Genomic DNA, 13,686 nt, shown 5'->3' with positions numbered 1-13,686 from the left:
GACTTCAAGGAACGGTGGCAGCACTGGGCACAGCCCATTCCTGTCTCTGCCTCAAGCCCCTGCTTCATGGTGCATCTACGCACACGCCCCGCAGAGCCAGGCCAGCGGGGAGGCCCTTCACCACCACGTGCAGGCAGATGCCTGAACACGCAGACACACATGCAGTCTCTCTACCTCTGGCCTTCGTACTTTGCTGTGCTTTCTGCCTTGGACCCTCTTCCTCCCTTACTCTCCTCTGCCTGGCTGGGTCTCCAGTAACCCTCCCTTCCCCTCAAGGCCCCCTAGGCCTGGTCAATATCCACGAGCTTAACACCCTGGCTCCACACTTTGTGGCATGGGTCACATCACTGTCACCTTGAGCAGACAGTATTCTGGGAGGGGGTCCACAGGTACCAGGTATACTGTCCCTGTACCTGATAACCTAGTATGGTGCATTGTATACAGCAGGTGCTCAGTGCTCAGTAAAGACAGGCTAAAGGAAGCAAAGGACACCTGAGGCCCCTGGAACCCCATGACATGACGAGCCAGGGTCATCATGCCTGGGGTCACCATGGCACCCAGGGCTGGTCCAGTCTTCAGGTGTGGGCTTGGAGAAGACAGCTGATGGACCCATGAGGGGCCTGGGGGCCTTCCCACCACCCTAGCATCCCCCATCCTGGGGATGAGTCCACAGTACTGTGCCCTCCCCACCTGCACCCCCACGGCGCACTTCCCCCTCAAGAGTGCACTGCCACAGCAGAGGCACTGCTTGCTGTGTATTTTAAGCCACAGAAAATGGGCTGAGAGAGGTGACTGGCTGCTCCCAGCGCTGCCTGCCCTGCGAAGGGGCCATGCTTGTAGATACGCAGCTACCACCCCAGAACTTAGGCGGAGGCCCTGCCCCTGCCTTTGTCACCTCTCCATCCACTCTTCCTCCAGTGGAAGCAGTTATGCACAGGTTCCCCTCCCAGACTCAGCTGGAGTCACTTCTGCTCACTTTCACTGCTAGGCCAGAGCTCGGTGCCTTCCTTCTCCCCTTTCTCCACCTTTGGAAATTTCCCCCACCTTCCAAGGCTTAGCTCAAATGCCATCTCCACCAGGCTGTCTTCTAAGACCTGCCCTCCCATATCAGCTGTTCTGCACACTGGGACCCAGTAGCTTATTGTCTGTCTCCTTGAAATCTGGGATCCTGGAGGGCAGGGAGCAGCTGGGCCACTAGCTTGCCCTGCCTTAGATGCACCCTCCCCTCCCCAAGCCCTTGTACACGAGGATTTCAGAACAAAGGGCCAGACGCTATTAAAACTCAATTAAATATCTCACTTCTCTGATCCTGAATTAGACTGGTCTGTCCCTGTGGCACCTGCAGGCCCTTTTACTCTGCCTCCTAGCATCTGCCCCCCATTGCCAGCTAGGACCGCCCCCAGGGAGAGGGGCAGAAGCAGGAGAGGATCCTCCCTCAGTGCAGGTCTTCTCTGGGGAGTGGAGCCCAGTGAATTGTCCTTGGTCCCAGGGTTCATTTTCTTTGTTTGGCCAAACCCACCCCCCATGCCCTAGATTCCCCTCCTGTGGTGGGCAGGGTGCAGGTGTATTAAAGAGGGAACTCATGACAGTGGCACCCAGCCTGCAAATGTTGCCCGCTCCAACCTAGCCGCCTACCAGCTGTTCCTCAGGGTCCCCAGTTGAAGTTCTGCCCCTAGGCCCATGCATATACTCTGCCCTCTGCCTGGCGGACCCTCACCTTTTCCCTTCCCAACCCTGGGCTCCCTCTGTGCCTCAACCAGCACGGCTCTGCTTCTTCCCAAACCCCAGGGAGCTCTGGGAGGAGTGGGCACACAGGCTCAGGAGCCAGGGGATCAGGGAGAATTGTGACCCTGTCTCAAGTCGGCTACTGGCTGGGCTGGTATCATCTCTGAGCCTCTGTTTCCTCATCTGTAAAATGGGAACTCTGCCCCAGAGTGAGCAGAGAATGACACCACACCTAGGGCCAGGTTGGGGCAGTGGAGGTTTGCTGAATGACTGAGTGAACAAGTGAACAACAGGGAGACTGAAAGATGCTCCCAGGGGATGCACCTGGCATCATGATTGGAGGGCCATTGTGCAGGAGAGGCTCAGACACCCACTCCTGGGGCAAGAGCTGGGTCTGGGATGCTTCAGCCAAGGGTCCCACAGGAGGTGGGCACTGTTGGGGGTAAGCAGGATGCTGAACTTCCTAGCCTGATACATGGGTGCAGCCAGCTCTCCCCTCTGACCTTCAGCCATAGGGCAGAACTGAGTGGTAGGGTGGTGGGTGTAAGGCTGATTCACTAGGCTCCGTGGGCCTCAGGAAAATCACACCCCAGGCCCCTAGAACCTTCCTTTGGCTAGTGGATGTGAGGAATGACCACGGCTCTTCTGACTCCCGAGGCCCCTGCACCTTGGAGGAGGCGCCAGGAGAGGGCCCTGCTCCACAGAGGCAATCCCAGGGACCAGGAAAGCCCAGCCCCAAACCCACAGCCCGGCCCCTCTTGAGGCCTGACAGGCTGAGCCAGGCCCTCATCTGATCCCCACTAGCTGGGGCAGGTGTGTGAGGAGGAGGGAATGACATTTCTCCCCCTCCAAACCCCTAAACCAGGATTTCTCGGCCACTCCCCAGCCACGCCCACTCTCACTGTCTCCCTCTTCATTCCCCAGGAGGCCAGCTCCCTGCCCTGCCAGTTCAGCCTGGGGGCCTTTGAGGGGTCTCTGGGTTCTCAGCCACCTGGTGGGGATGCAGGGAGGGGAGGCCTTCCCACACGCACATTGCTGAGAGTAACGTCTTTGCTCAAGGCTCACGCTGACCGTCAGGACCCTTAGGTGTTTGGTAAGTGGACATCAGTTCGCTGTCTCTCCTGTACCCAGGCAGGCCACCTCCCCCTCTGAACTCCGTTCCTGAGTCATCGCTCTCAGGTGGAGGTGCCCAAGGGCTCCCACACCATTGGCACTCAGCAGATGCCCATTCACTAATTCAATGCTCCCTCCTCTCCTGGGGGCCACAGTTGGCTCCTCTGGGTGGCAGTGGCGCCTTGCCAGGAAACAGCAGCGCTGTCTGGGTGAGGGGAGAAGAATCAGCTGTAAACGCTGCAATCAGGGAGAAAAGGCTGCTCAGGCCCTTGGCGCCCACGCGTGCGCCTAATTGGCTCCACGTGTCTGTGCCTGCTTTCAAGAGCGGGAAAGTGGAAGGGTCAAGATCTCTTAATGTTCATAATGGAGGGGAGGCAGAAGCCACCGCCAGCTCCACATAAACACCTTTTAATTGCCCAGAGAAGGGTGGGCAGAGGCAGCCAATACTACAGAATTCCCTGCCTGCCTGTCCAGCATTACTGTGCATTTTAGAGCTTCCCTGGTCTGGAGTCAGACCCCAGAAGCTGACTTCCAGCCAGAACCTGGAACCACAGCCCTGGCATCTGTTCTACAAATGTTCATAAGGCTCCTTTCCTGGGCAAGGCCTTGGCAGTAGTTGATGCCCTTGTCTTCCCAGGTGATGGCCTTGTCTTCCCAGAGCCAATCCAACCCCTATCAATGAATGCATTGTGGACCCAGTTCTGAACTGGCCTCCAGCTGCTCCAATGACAAACTTATCCCCCAAATCCTTGGTGACTCTTCCAGGCAGCCTGGAGATTGCTATTACTCCACCTAAAACTGAAAGGATCTTCCTCCTGTTGGGGCTGCTCCATTCCATCTGCACCTCTCCGAGGTCCCCAGTGTTCCCCTGCTTGTGGGGCTTCTATTCACTATGGCTGTATCTCTGTGTCCCATGAGACCAGTGGTTCTCAAACAAAGGGAGTGTTGCCCCCAGGGGACATCTGGCACTATTTGGAAATGTTTGTTGGTTTTTATAATTGGGGGAGTGGTGTACTACTGGCATCTTGTAGGTAGAGGGCAAGGATGTTGCTTAATATCCTACAAAGCACAGAGCCTCCACGACAAAGAATTATCTTGCTCAAAGTGTCAATAATGCTAACACAGAGAAACTCTGCATTAGATAAAGCCTGAGAAAGCAAGCAGAGGGTAGGTGAGAACTAGGAAGAACCACAGCCCCTGGCCCCTTGGCTCCCTCCCTGGCTCATTCCTCCTGCTCCTTTGAACACCCAGCCCAGAGCCCAGTTCCTGAATAGACCCTGCCACACTGCCAACAATGCATCAGTTTAATTGGGTTAAGTGGCCATTAGTGGCAAAAGCAGGGCGGTTGTGTGCAAAAGGGTTTTTAATTTTACTCTTTAAATGATGCTCACTCCCCAGAGAGGCCGTTGATGGTGGGAATGCTGCCCAGTAGAGCCCCCAGAACCAGGACCACAGCTGCACCCCCTGTCCTGTCCTCCTGGATGTCATGAAGGTGGGCTGGGAGAGGTGCTTAGTGTCTTGTCTCCATTGCCTGGGAAGATGCTGTGGGGTAAAGACTTACCCAAGTTCACTAGGTCATCCCAGAGCAAGCCCTAGTCACAGCAGATCCATCTCTTCCCTTGGCCATGCCCACTGTGGACAGCAAATGCCATGTGGTAGCACAGAGGAGGGCAGTATTGGGGGGCAGTTTCTGGGATCTGGACCCCAAGTTCTTGCTGTGGGACCTGGGGCCAGTGATGTGACCTCTCTGGGGCTCAGTTTCCTCATATGTAAAATGTGGATAAGAGGAGTAACCCTTGACTTGTAGGGAAGGTTTGAAGGGGTCTGGAGTGTTCTGGCTCACCTTAGGCTGGGCACTTGGCAGGCACTAAGAAAGAGGCCAGTCATTGTGGGAAGGAATTATTTCTATTTTAGGGGATTCGTCCTGAGCTCTGAATCTACCCTGAATCATCTGTGGAACATTGAAAAATACTGAAGCCCAGCCCCACCCCTATAGAATCTGCTGTACTTGGTCTGGGTGGGGTCTGGACATCACGATTTAAAAGTTCCTCAGGTGACTCCAGTGCACCAATAGGGTTAAAACACCGTCTGAAGGCAAAGGTACAAAGGCGTGGCATCTGGAAGGGTCTTGGCCCCAGGACTGAGGAGGACCTGAGGTGGAGCACGGGGAACATGGGAGTGGTGGGGAGGGCAGAGCTCAGTGGCTGACATCTCTAATTCCTGGATCTCCAGCCAAGCCTCGCCACTGCCTCTGGTTTATCTGAGGTTGGAGGTGAAGGGCGTCCCTGAGGCAGGCTTCTAGCTGCCACACTGATGTCCCTTAAGAATCTGCTCTGGTCTGTCTGCTCTGGCCCTGGGCTTCTCATTCCTCAGGAACCAAGCACATTGAGCCACACCACCCCTGACCTTGTCCCCAGGAGGCTGGAATGTCTGCACTAGCGTCACTCCTTACCTCCTCCTCCCATGGCCTCTCCTGGGAGCCACACAGCAGGGGTGCCGGGCATGGTGCTGAAGGTGGCACAGGCTTCAGGGACATTGTTTGCACTGTAACCTCTATAAATGATGGCTCCTGGAGCTGTGAAACGAGAAGTACTGGGCAGGGCCAGTCTCCTCTCCCTTTTTTACAGATGGAGAAACTAAGGCCTGGGATGGGGTGAGACTGAGAGCTCCATGAGGACAGGAATGGGGCTTTTCCCTGCCGCACCCCCAGCACCGGCCTGGCACACAGAAGGCCCTTTAGTGATGCTGATGCATAGATGGAGGGAGGAATGGAACCATGAAGAGATGACCTTTCTGAGAAAGGGGCTCTGAGAGAGGCCCCAGCTGGGAGGACAGGAGATTCCTGATTTGGGTCCAGCTCTGCCTCCAACCTCCAATGTGCCATAAGAAGTTAGGCGCCTCCCTATCCCTCCTTACCCCTCCTGGGACTCAAGACCCTAACATGGCAAGCCCTGGCTCAGAGGACCCATCCACCTGGATAGCAGAAGTTCCTAGAAGGTCCCCTCCATGTCTCCAAAGCTGAGGTCCCAGCAGGTTTCCTGGACTCGGGGATGCTGGTTGCCTGTGTTGCAAAGTCCCTGACCTGGCCTGCTCTGCCTGACTCTTGGCCTTGTAAACCACTCTGTGCAGCTTCGAGAAACTCGTTACAAACATCTGATTGTCCCTGATTAGCTGAGACAATGAATTTCCGTCCAACATTGCTCGGTTGCTGCCTTGCAAGCCCCACATTAAAATTCCAGACCAGAGTGAGGGGATTTACATTGGATTACTGGATGGGGTCCAGGGAGAGAGGGACAATGGAGTGGGGGGGGGGTCTGGACACCCAACATTCCTCCCTCCATATGCACTCAGGCTGCAAACAAATGTGGGAAAGGAGAAAAGGGCCAGACCTCGATTAAAAGCAAATTTAAAACAAAACTAAGACCAAAGCTCATCTGGAACAATTAGGACCAAGGCAGGACAAGGTCGGTCCACTCCTTCCTCTGGGGATATGGACAGGAGCATCCTGTGGGCCTGGGGCCAGGGGTGCTGCAGCAGAGGGAGTTCACTGGCTATGAGAGGGCGGGGCTACACACACACCTCTGGACTAATGTGGGCAGTGAGGGGCCTTCCTTAGGGTCAGAGTGACCTGGATTCAAATCCTGGGTCTGCCACATCCTGGCCTGATGCATAGCAGGTCTGAATCTCAGTGTCCCCCTTCCTCAGGGGGCTATGGTGAGAATGATGTGTGACAGACTCAGCACATGCCGAGTACCCAATCAGTGAGTGCCTTTTCTCATCATTCTTCCCTTAAGAATCATTTGTATTTAGTGCCAACTGTGTACCAGGCCGTGTGTACCTGGGCTACAGATGCAGTGGAAAGGAGACAGACATCTGCCTGCCTTATAGGCCAAAGTCCGACATGTGGGATGTTGGGAGAGGGTTGGAATCAGGACCCCAGGCCTTGGGGTCCTCTGCCCCTCAAGTTGTCAGGGTTGCCTGTTCCTCCAAGAGGCAGGAAAGGAGCTTGGGGAGCAACTCCAGCCCTGGATGGGCAGGGGCTGGGCCTTCGGCTCCACATGTGGAGGGCAGGTCAGACATTTGTCACTGCCACCACTTAGCACCCCTGCCGAGGCAGTTGGTCCTAAAGCCAGGGTAGATGGGAGGTCTAAAGGCATGAAGGGTGCCCCTTCCCAAATCTATCAGATGGTTTCAGCACAAGTTCAGGGCTGGTGGCCTGCACTTTGTGAACTGGGCAGTGGAAGCAGCAAAGCAGGGAAACAGAGGCAAGGAGGGAGTCTGGGATGAAGGGGAGAGAAAGAGACAGAGACAGAGAACCAGAGAAAGGAGGGGTGGGCCTGCAGGTGGTGTTCGGTTCTAGGAAAGGCAAGGTGGTGGGACATGAGTTGCTGGCTGTGTGAGGCAAGTAGATGTTTCCTGCAGCCAGGGGGAACCCTGATGGACCTGGGGGTGACCATCTTAGCTGAAGGCTTGGCTTTCCTCCTGTAGTCTCAGGATGCCCACCTCTCCCTATTTCATGATCCCAGGTCACACAGGAGCAGGCAGGGGACTCCTGGTTCTTTGCAGAGGCCTGGACTTGGTGTGTGTGTGGGGGGTGTCTGGCTGCTCTGACTTGACCCTGCCAGCCCCTGGCCTGAGCCTGGGCATGACCTGTGTGGCTGACTCATTAAAAAATAGCTTTATAGTGATATAACTCACATATCATAAAAATCATCCACATAAAGTATACAATTCAGTGGTTTTTCAGCATATTCACAGTTGTGCAGCCATCACCACAATCTAATTTTAGACTATTTTCATCACCCCAAAAAGAAACCCTGTACCCATTAGCAGACGCTCCCTATCCCTTCCCTTCCAGCCCTAGGCAACCACTAATGTACTTTCCGTTTCTATGGATTTGCCTATTGTGGACATTTCACAGAAATGGGATCACACAATAGGTGGTCTTTTATGAAGAGCTCCTTTCACTTAGTATAATGTTTTTGAGTTCATCCATGTTGTCGCGTGTATTAGCACTTCTTTCCTTTTTATTGGACTCGTCTTTTTGATACAGGCTGGGCCAGCAGCAGTTATGCCTCTGACATGGGGGCAGCTTGGACCCCTTCCCTTTTTTACTGCACAACATGCCCAGGGCATCCTGCAGCTCCAGAAGCCCCTTCCCACCTGCCCTCCCTGGGGAGGTTGAATACCAGGGTCCACTGGCTTTGTAGACTGGTCAGGGCACACCAGCAGGTTCTGTCACCTCACAGGACCGCGGTGCCTTGGAGCCGACAGGCACCACCTCTCTGAGTGCAGAGTACAGACTGAAGCCCAGAGGGAGGCAGAGAAGTCACGGGCAGAACAGGAGCTCCAACCCTGAGCATCACATGGCCATGTCTTTCTCTGTGGGGCGTTCAGGCCCTCCCTCCCAGGCATCAGTAGGTTGCTCTCCTGGCCAGGTGCTCACCTGGGGCACACTCATAGGCAGAGCTGAGGAACAGGAAGATCCCAGGCCCAAAAGAAGAGAGGAGTGGGGCCTGTCATCATGCCCACACAGGGCCTCAGACCCCAGGTCACCCCTCATGTAGCTGACCTAGATAAAACCATCCTGCACCTGCCACAGTGACCCACAGTCCACGTGGCACAGCCTGCTAGCAGCGGCCCAGCCTGAATTCAGATGGCCTGGAGGGCTGTGTTCATGGTGGGTCCAGATGTTGCCCTTGCAGTGCAGGGCTGCTCTGCCTGGTCCTCCCTCAAGCCAAACGACCACACCTACCTTCAGGGCCTGCACCTTCCTGTCCAGCAGGCTCTCTATGTCCCCCGCAACCTTCTCCACCAACTTCTGAGGCTCATTCTCCTGCACCTCAAACAGATTCCTGTTGTCTTTGTAGATCTGGAAAGAAGCAGAAGCCTGGGGTGAGGCCAGAGGGTCCCACATCCCCATGTCATGGTGCCCAGATACCCTTTCAGCACAGCTCACCATAGAAAAGTCCTCACACCCAACTTGACCCTGGCTTTGGCCACTGAGAGGGAGCAGGAAGGTCTGGCAGTTGGGCTCAGTGCTCAGACAGACTTGGAAGAAGGGCCTGGCCATAGGCTCCACAGCTTGCATGGGGTTGTATGTGTTTGGTGGGACAAGGTTGTCACTGCCTCTCCAGGACTCAGGGTTCCTCCTCCAGGGGTCACAAGCAGCACCCTCCTGACCAGGTCGGAGTGGTGAGAGCAGCAGAATGGGGAGGGTGGGCTGGATGGGAGGTAGGGTGCTAGGGGAGAGGGAGCCAACAAGCACACATTGTACATCACATACCAACATGAAGATGCCCTCACACCCATGTGTGTACATAAACCTACATGCCCACACATGCATCACACACACAGCCATCCCTCCACACAGGCTCAGGCATCCACATCCCCTTTGCTGGCGCTGCCCCAGGGCATTTTCAAAAACTACCGTGGGAGCTCCAGGTGCCCCGAGGGGCTCCTCTGTCATCCCAGCACAGAACATGGCGGCAGGGACGAGGGAGGAAGAGGCATATGGGGAGAATGAATCTATCCCTCCCTCTTGGTGGGTTGGGGGTGGGCTTGTGCACTCACGTCCCTGGGGGTGTAAATCTGACAGTCCACATCTGCATGTGTGAGTGTGTGTGTTATGGCTCAACACACATCCATCTATGTGCCCGTGCCTGCATGTTGGGGTCGGGTGGGGTTAGGATGCTTGATGAAGCCTGGGGGCTGTATGTGAACTGTAGAAACAGATTTCTGTGGGCAACTTTGTTCATGGCTGGGGTCTTGGTTGTGTGCACATGCACGAGTATATGTGTGTGTGTGAGTGTGTCCATATGCACTGCACATCCCTGCATGAGTCCCTGAGCCTGAATGGGTCCATGTGTGTATCCAGGTGACCCCAGGAAGTCTTTGCCGCAAGCTGGCTCCTTCACCGGAGGTCGTGGGCTGATCACCACGACTGAGTGCCGCGAGCTGCCGCCACCAGACTTTGCCATCAGGCTGTGCAGAAGTGGAGGGATGTGGAGAGACACAAAGAGGGGTGATGAGGAGGAGATAAGGAGGTGGGAGAGGCTGCTGATGAAAGACAGACAGGAAGGAGAGATAACGTCGGTAGAGTGACAGTGAGACGTGGGGAGATAAAGGCCATGGCATCTGACGTGGGGAGGAGATGGCGGACCGGGTGCCTCCGGAGCCCTTGCCTGCTGCCCACTCAGCGCCTGGCAGTCCAAGGGTTAAAGCAAGTCTCAACGCTGGCTCAGGCAATCTCCTCCTCCCACAGCCCCCTACCCCTCCTGGCTTCTCTATTCTTTTTGTCCTTCTCTTAGAACAAAATAATTTGTGGTGAAGTCGCTCCTTCCCACAGAACAGTGGCGATTAGAGGGCGAGTGGCAGGCCTGGCTGCAAGGCCAGGGAGGATGGAGGCCCCAGGTGGGAACCAGGTCAGGCTGTTCCCTGGGCCTCCGAGGGCGTGTCTCAGGACAGAGGCCCCCAGATGGAAGTCAGCAATGGAGACAGAGGCCAGGAAGGGGTCAGAGCCTGGGGGCCACTGAGACATGTGGGGAGCCTAGAACCCAGTGCTCACTGTTGGGGAAACTGAGGTTCAGAAAAAGGAGAGGACAGGTCAAGGCCACACGACTGTGAGTGGACAAGCCGGGTCCCCCGTCCTTCCTGACATCTTCTCAGGTTTTAGGACATTAAAAACACATTTTTCTCCAGTCTTGGACCACTGCCCCTGGTTGTGCTGAGGCCACAGTCTCAGCCACACTGGCTGAAATCTCTGCTGAGCGCACCCTGGCCCCCTTGTGCCAGCAGGGGGCGCAGCTGCCTGGCTTCTCAGGGGAGGGGATGAAGTTCCCATACCTGCCTGACTCCCCTGTCAAGGTCATTCCCAGGTACTCCAATCAAGGCCGTCCATAGCAGCGGCAGCCTGGATAGTGGAGGCTGGACTATGTGGCCCCCTGACAACTCTCTTCAGGGAACCTGGGAGTCCCTCCTCTCTGGGATGTCCCTTGCAACTGGGGATGGTGACTTGATTAGGGCTCAGGGGCTGCAGAGGGAGTGGGTTTCCAGATGGCAGGGTCACACCCCAGGACCCTGACAAGTGATACAAGAGCTTGGAAGCAGAGACCCTGCTAAGAGTCACTCCATGCCTGAACCTTAGCTTTCAATCTATTAAATGAGAGAATGGCAGCCCTCACCTCACAGGCTGTCCAAGGACCGGAAGATTCATGTCACGAGGTGCCTATACTATTGTCACTACTGCTACTGTTTAGGATTCTGCAGAAGGAATCGCAGTCCCCTCCTTGCCTCCACACTCTCCCTGCTAGATCAGCACCCTTAGGATCCAAAGCCATTCCTAGGCAGGTAGCCTTGGTCTCCCTAGGGTCTGCCCATCACGTACCCCACCCCTCTTCCCAGGCCTCCTTGGATAACACCCTCTCCATCAACCATCCTGTCTGTGTCTCCGACACCTTGGCCTCAGCCCTGGAGGTGGTAACAGGGGAGCCTGGACACAGGGATGCCACTGATATGGTACGGCCACAGCCAGATCCCTTCCATCTCTCTCCAGGCATCAGGCCTGTGTGCACTGGACCCTGGGCCAATGTATATGCCCAATTCCATGTTCAAGAGCAGAACCAGCCTGACCTGGGTCTGACTCCTCCACTTTTGCCTGCAGCTGTGCTACCCCCTCCTTGGAGTCTGGGGCTGCATCTGCTGTGTTTCTTCCTGAGTCTACCCAAAGACCCACCATGACCCACCATCCTTCTGCTGAGCCCTGGTGCCAGCATTCGAGGGCTCTCCACTCACTGATAGGGCACAAGCATGCAGGCCTCTGGGTCCCCAGCCCATGCTGATTCCCACCGCCACACCTTTGCTCACAATGTGCCTGCTTCCCCTCCTCCTTTCCCTGCCTATCTAAATCCTCCCTACAGTGAGGGTGGGGAAATGGGCTAGAAGGAGTTTCTGGGGGAGATGAGGGCAGAATTCCAAAGTGCAGGGACTGGTTGAGCTAAGGCCAAGCATGCCTCCGATCCCAAATGAACCCTTGAGATGCAACAGCCTTCTGTCCCAAGTGCCTTGACTCTCTCAACATTCCCCTGGACCTGCTCCAGTTATCCCTGTTCCCTGGGGTGGGACTCTCAGCTGAACCCCACATCCTGGGGAGACCCAAGTGACACAGTCCAGCAGATGGTCCCATCCTGGGGGATAGGTCATCTCTCCATTGATGTGGTCTGGGGAGGTGCACTCCACCTGCAGTCCTGGCAGGAAGCCCAGGAGAGCTCAGGAAAGCTCCAGAGGACACCCAGCGCTGGTTCTCCTTGACCCCAGCCTCTAGCCCTGGTCCCTAGGGCCAGCTCCGAAGCAACAGAAAGCCCCCGGCGCACTGGGTGCAGGGCCTCAACAACCACAGCAGGACTGCCCTCCTGCTGGTGTCCTTGGCCCAGTGAGCTAACTGGAAAAACCCAACAGCTCCCACAGCAGCTAGACTGCATGGCCCTCACCTCTGCAAAGGCAGCTGGACAGAGGAGAGAGACGGGGGGCTGGCTGGTCTACGGGCTGTTGCAGCTCCATGCCAGGCGTGATGGAGGAGGAAGAGGCAGGGGCTTCATCCCACAGAGGAGATGCTGAATGGTAGTGGGACAGGGCGACAGATAGGCTGGCTAGAGCCAGGTGGTCACATCAGGGAGGTCAGGAGACTTATTGACAGAGGGGCTGAGGAACAGGGAGAGCAGGGGCAGCTGAGGCCCTGAGGGATCATTCAAGGAAGCAGTTCGTAGCCCCTCATTCCCAGGAGTCCCTGGCTCCCTCGTCCTGTACCATGTACATATGGCCACCTCTCACGCACATCCTCCTCCCCTTGAGGGCAACCCCTACCAGTTATTGAGCCCTGTTCCTCTGGGCCCCCACCCCAACCCTCTCTCAACTCTAGTAATTCTTTTGTTAAGCAGCATGTCTGGCTGGCTCTCTGGCTTTAGGATTTCTAGGGCCTCTTCAGGGGCCCTCAGCCCAGCCTCCTGCTTCCATGGGTGTCTCCACATAAAAGGAAGGTGAGCCTGGAGGACACTTGGAGGAACAGTGACCTTGGATCACTTGGAGCTTGGATGCTTGCAAGGGCAGAGGGAGCCAGCCTCATCCCCCACAGCTCCTAACAGTCCTGACTGGAAAGGGGATAAGCTTTGAGGGGCCTGGAACACAGAGACAACCACCATAGGACATAAGAGGCCCCAGGACCAGTGACCAGGACAGGCCCCCATCAGATTGTTGAGGCATTTTGCTAAGTCCCAGAAAGCCTGGAGCAATGGGGCTTGGACTCAAGTCAGCACCCAACCTACCCACGGAGAGGAAGAAGGTAGGGGGAAAGAAGAGGAAAAGGAAGGCAAAGGAGAGGAGGGAGAAGCGGGAAAGAGGGACCACGGAGGCTGCAGGAACGGCCCTATTTGCCGAGTGGCTCTGGCCACCCTGGGGCAGGTGCTTCACACACTTGACTTTTCTGATGTACAACCCCCGAGGAAGGACCATTCTGATCAGGCCCACTTAGACGGGACACTGAGGGGTTAAGTTACACAGAGGAGCTCAGATTTTAACCCAGTCTGTCTTATCCAAAGTGTTTGCTTTAGGTCATACTCTGCAGTTCTGTTCCCTGCATTTATCTCCAAACTTGAAGGTGAGGCACAAGGTAAACATAGCACAGGGATCAGCAGGGGGCTTGGGGGGCCTGAAAGGGGCCTGGGGGGCCCAGGGTGATGCTGAAAGCCTGAGGCCTGTGGAAGGCAAGAGGACCATTCTGGAGGGGAGGAGGCGGAGGACCGGCAGAACCAGCCTGATCGACTAACCAACCACCCAACTCTGGGAGTAAAAACA

The 13,686-nt window shown here is 55.9% G+C and overlaps 1 protein-coding gene across 6 annotated transcripts in view; it reads right to left on the bottom strand.

Moving 5' to 3' along the window:
• Positions 1 to 13,686, bottom strand: part of CACNA2D2 (calcium voltage-gated channel auxiliary subunit alpha2delta 2) — a 136,916-nt gene that overhangs the window by 60,812 nt on the left and 62,418 nt on the right. For all 6 annotated transcript variants that reach the window (XM_032458434.1, XM_032458437.1, XM_032458435.1 and 3 more), the window contains exon 3: positions 8,594 to 8,710. In XM_032458434.1, coding sequence (XP_032314325.1) covers positions 8,594 to 8,710 — 117 coding nt within the window. The remainder of the gene's footprint in view (positions 1 to 8,593; positions 8,711 to 13,686) is intronic.

This window comes from Camelus ferus, chromosome 17 (genome assembly GCF_009834535.1).
Source record: "Camelus ferus isolate YT-003-E chromosome 17, BCGSAC_Cfer_1.0, whole genome shotgun sequence".
In the NCBI taxonomy this organism is placed as follows: domain Eukaryota; kingdom Metazoa; phylum Chordata; class Mammalia; order Artiodactyla; family Camelidae; genus Camelus; species Camelus ferus.
Note: the sequence above shows the minus strand (reverse complement) of the source record. Positions and strands in the feature narration are given on the sequence as shown.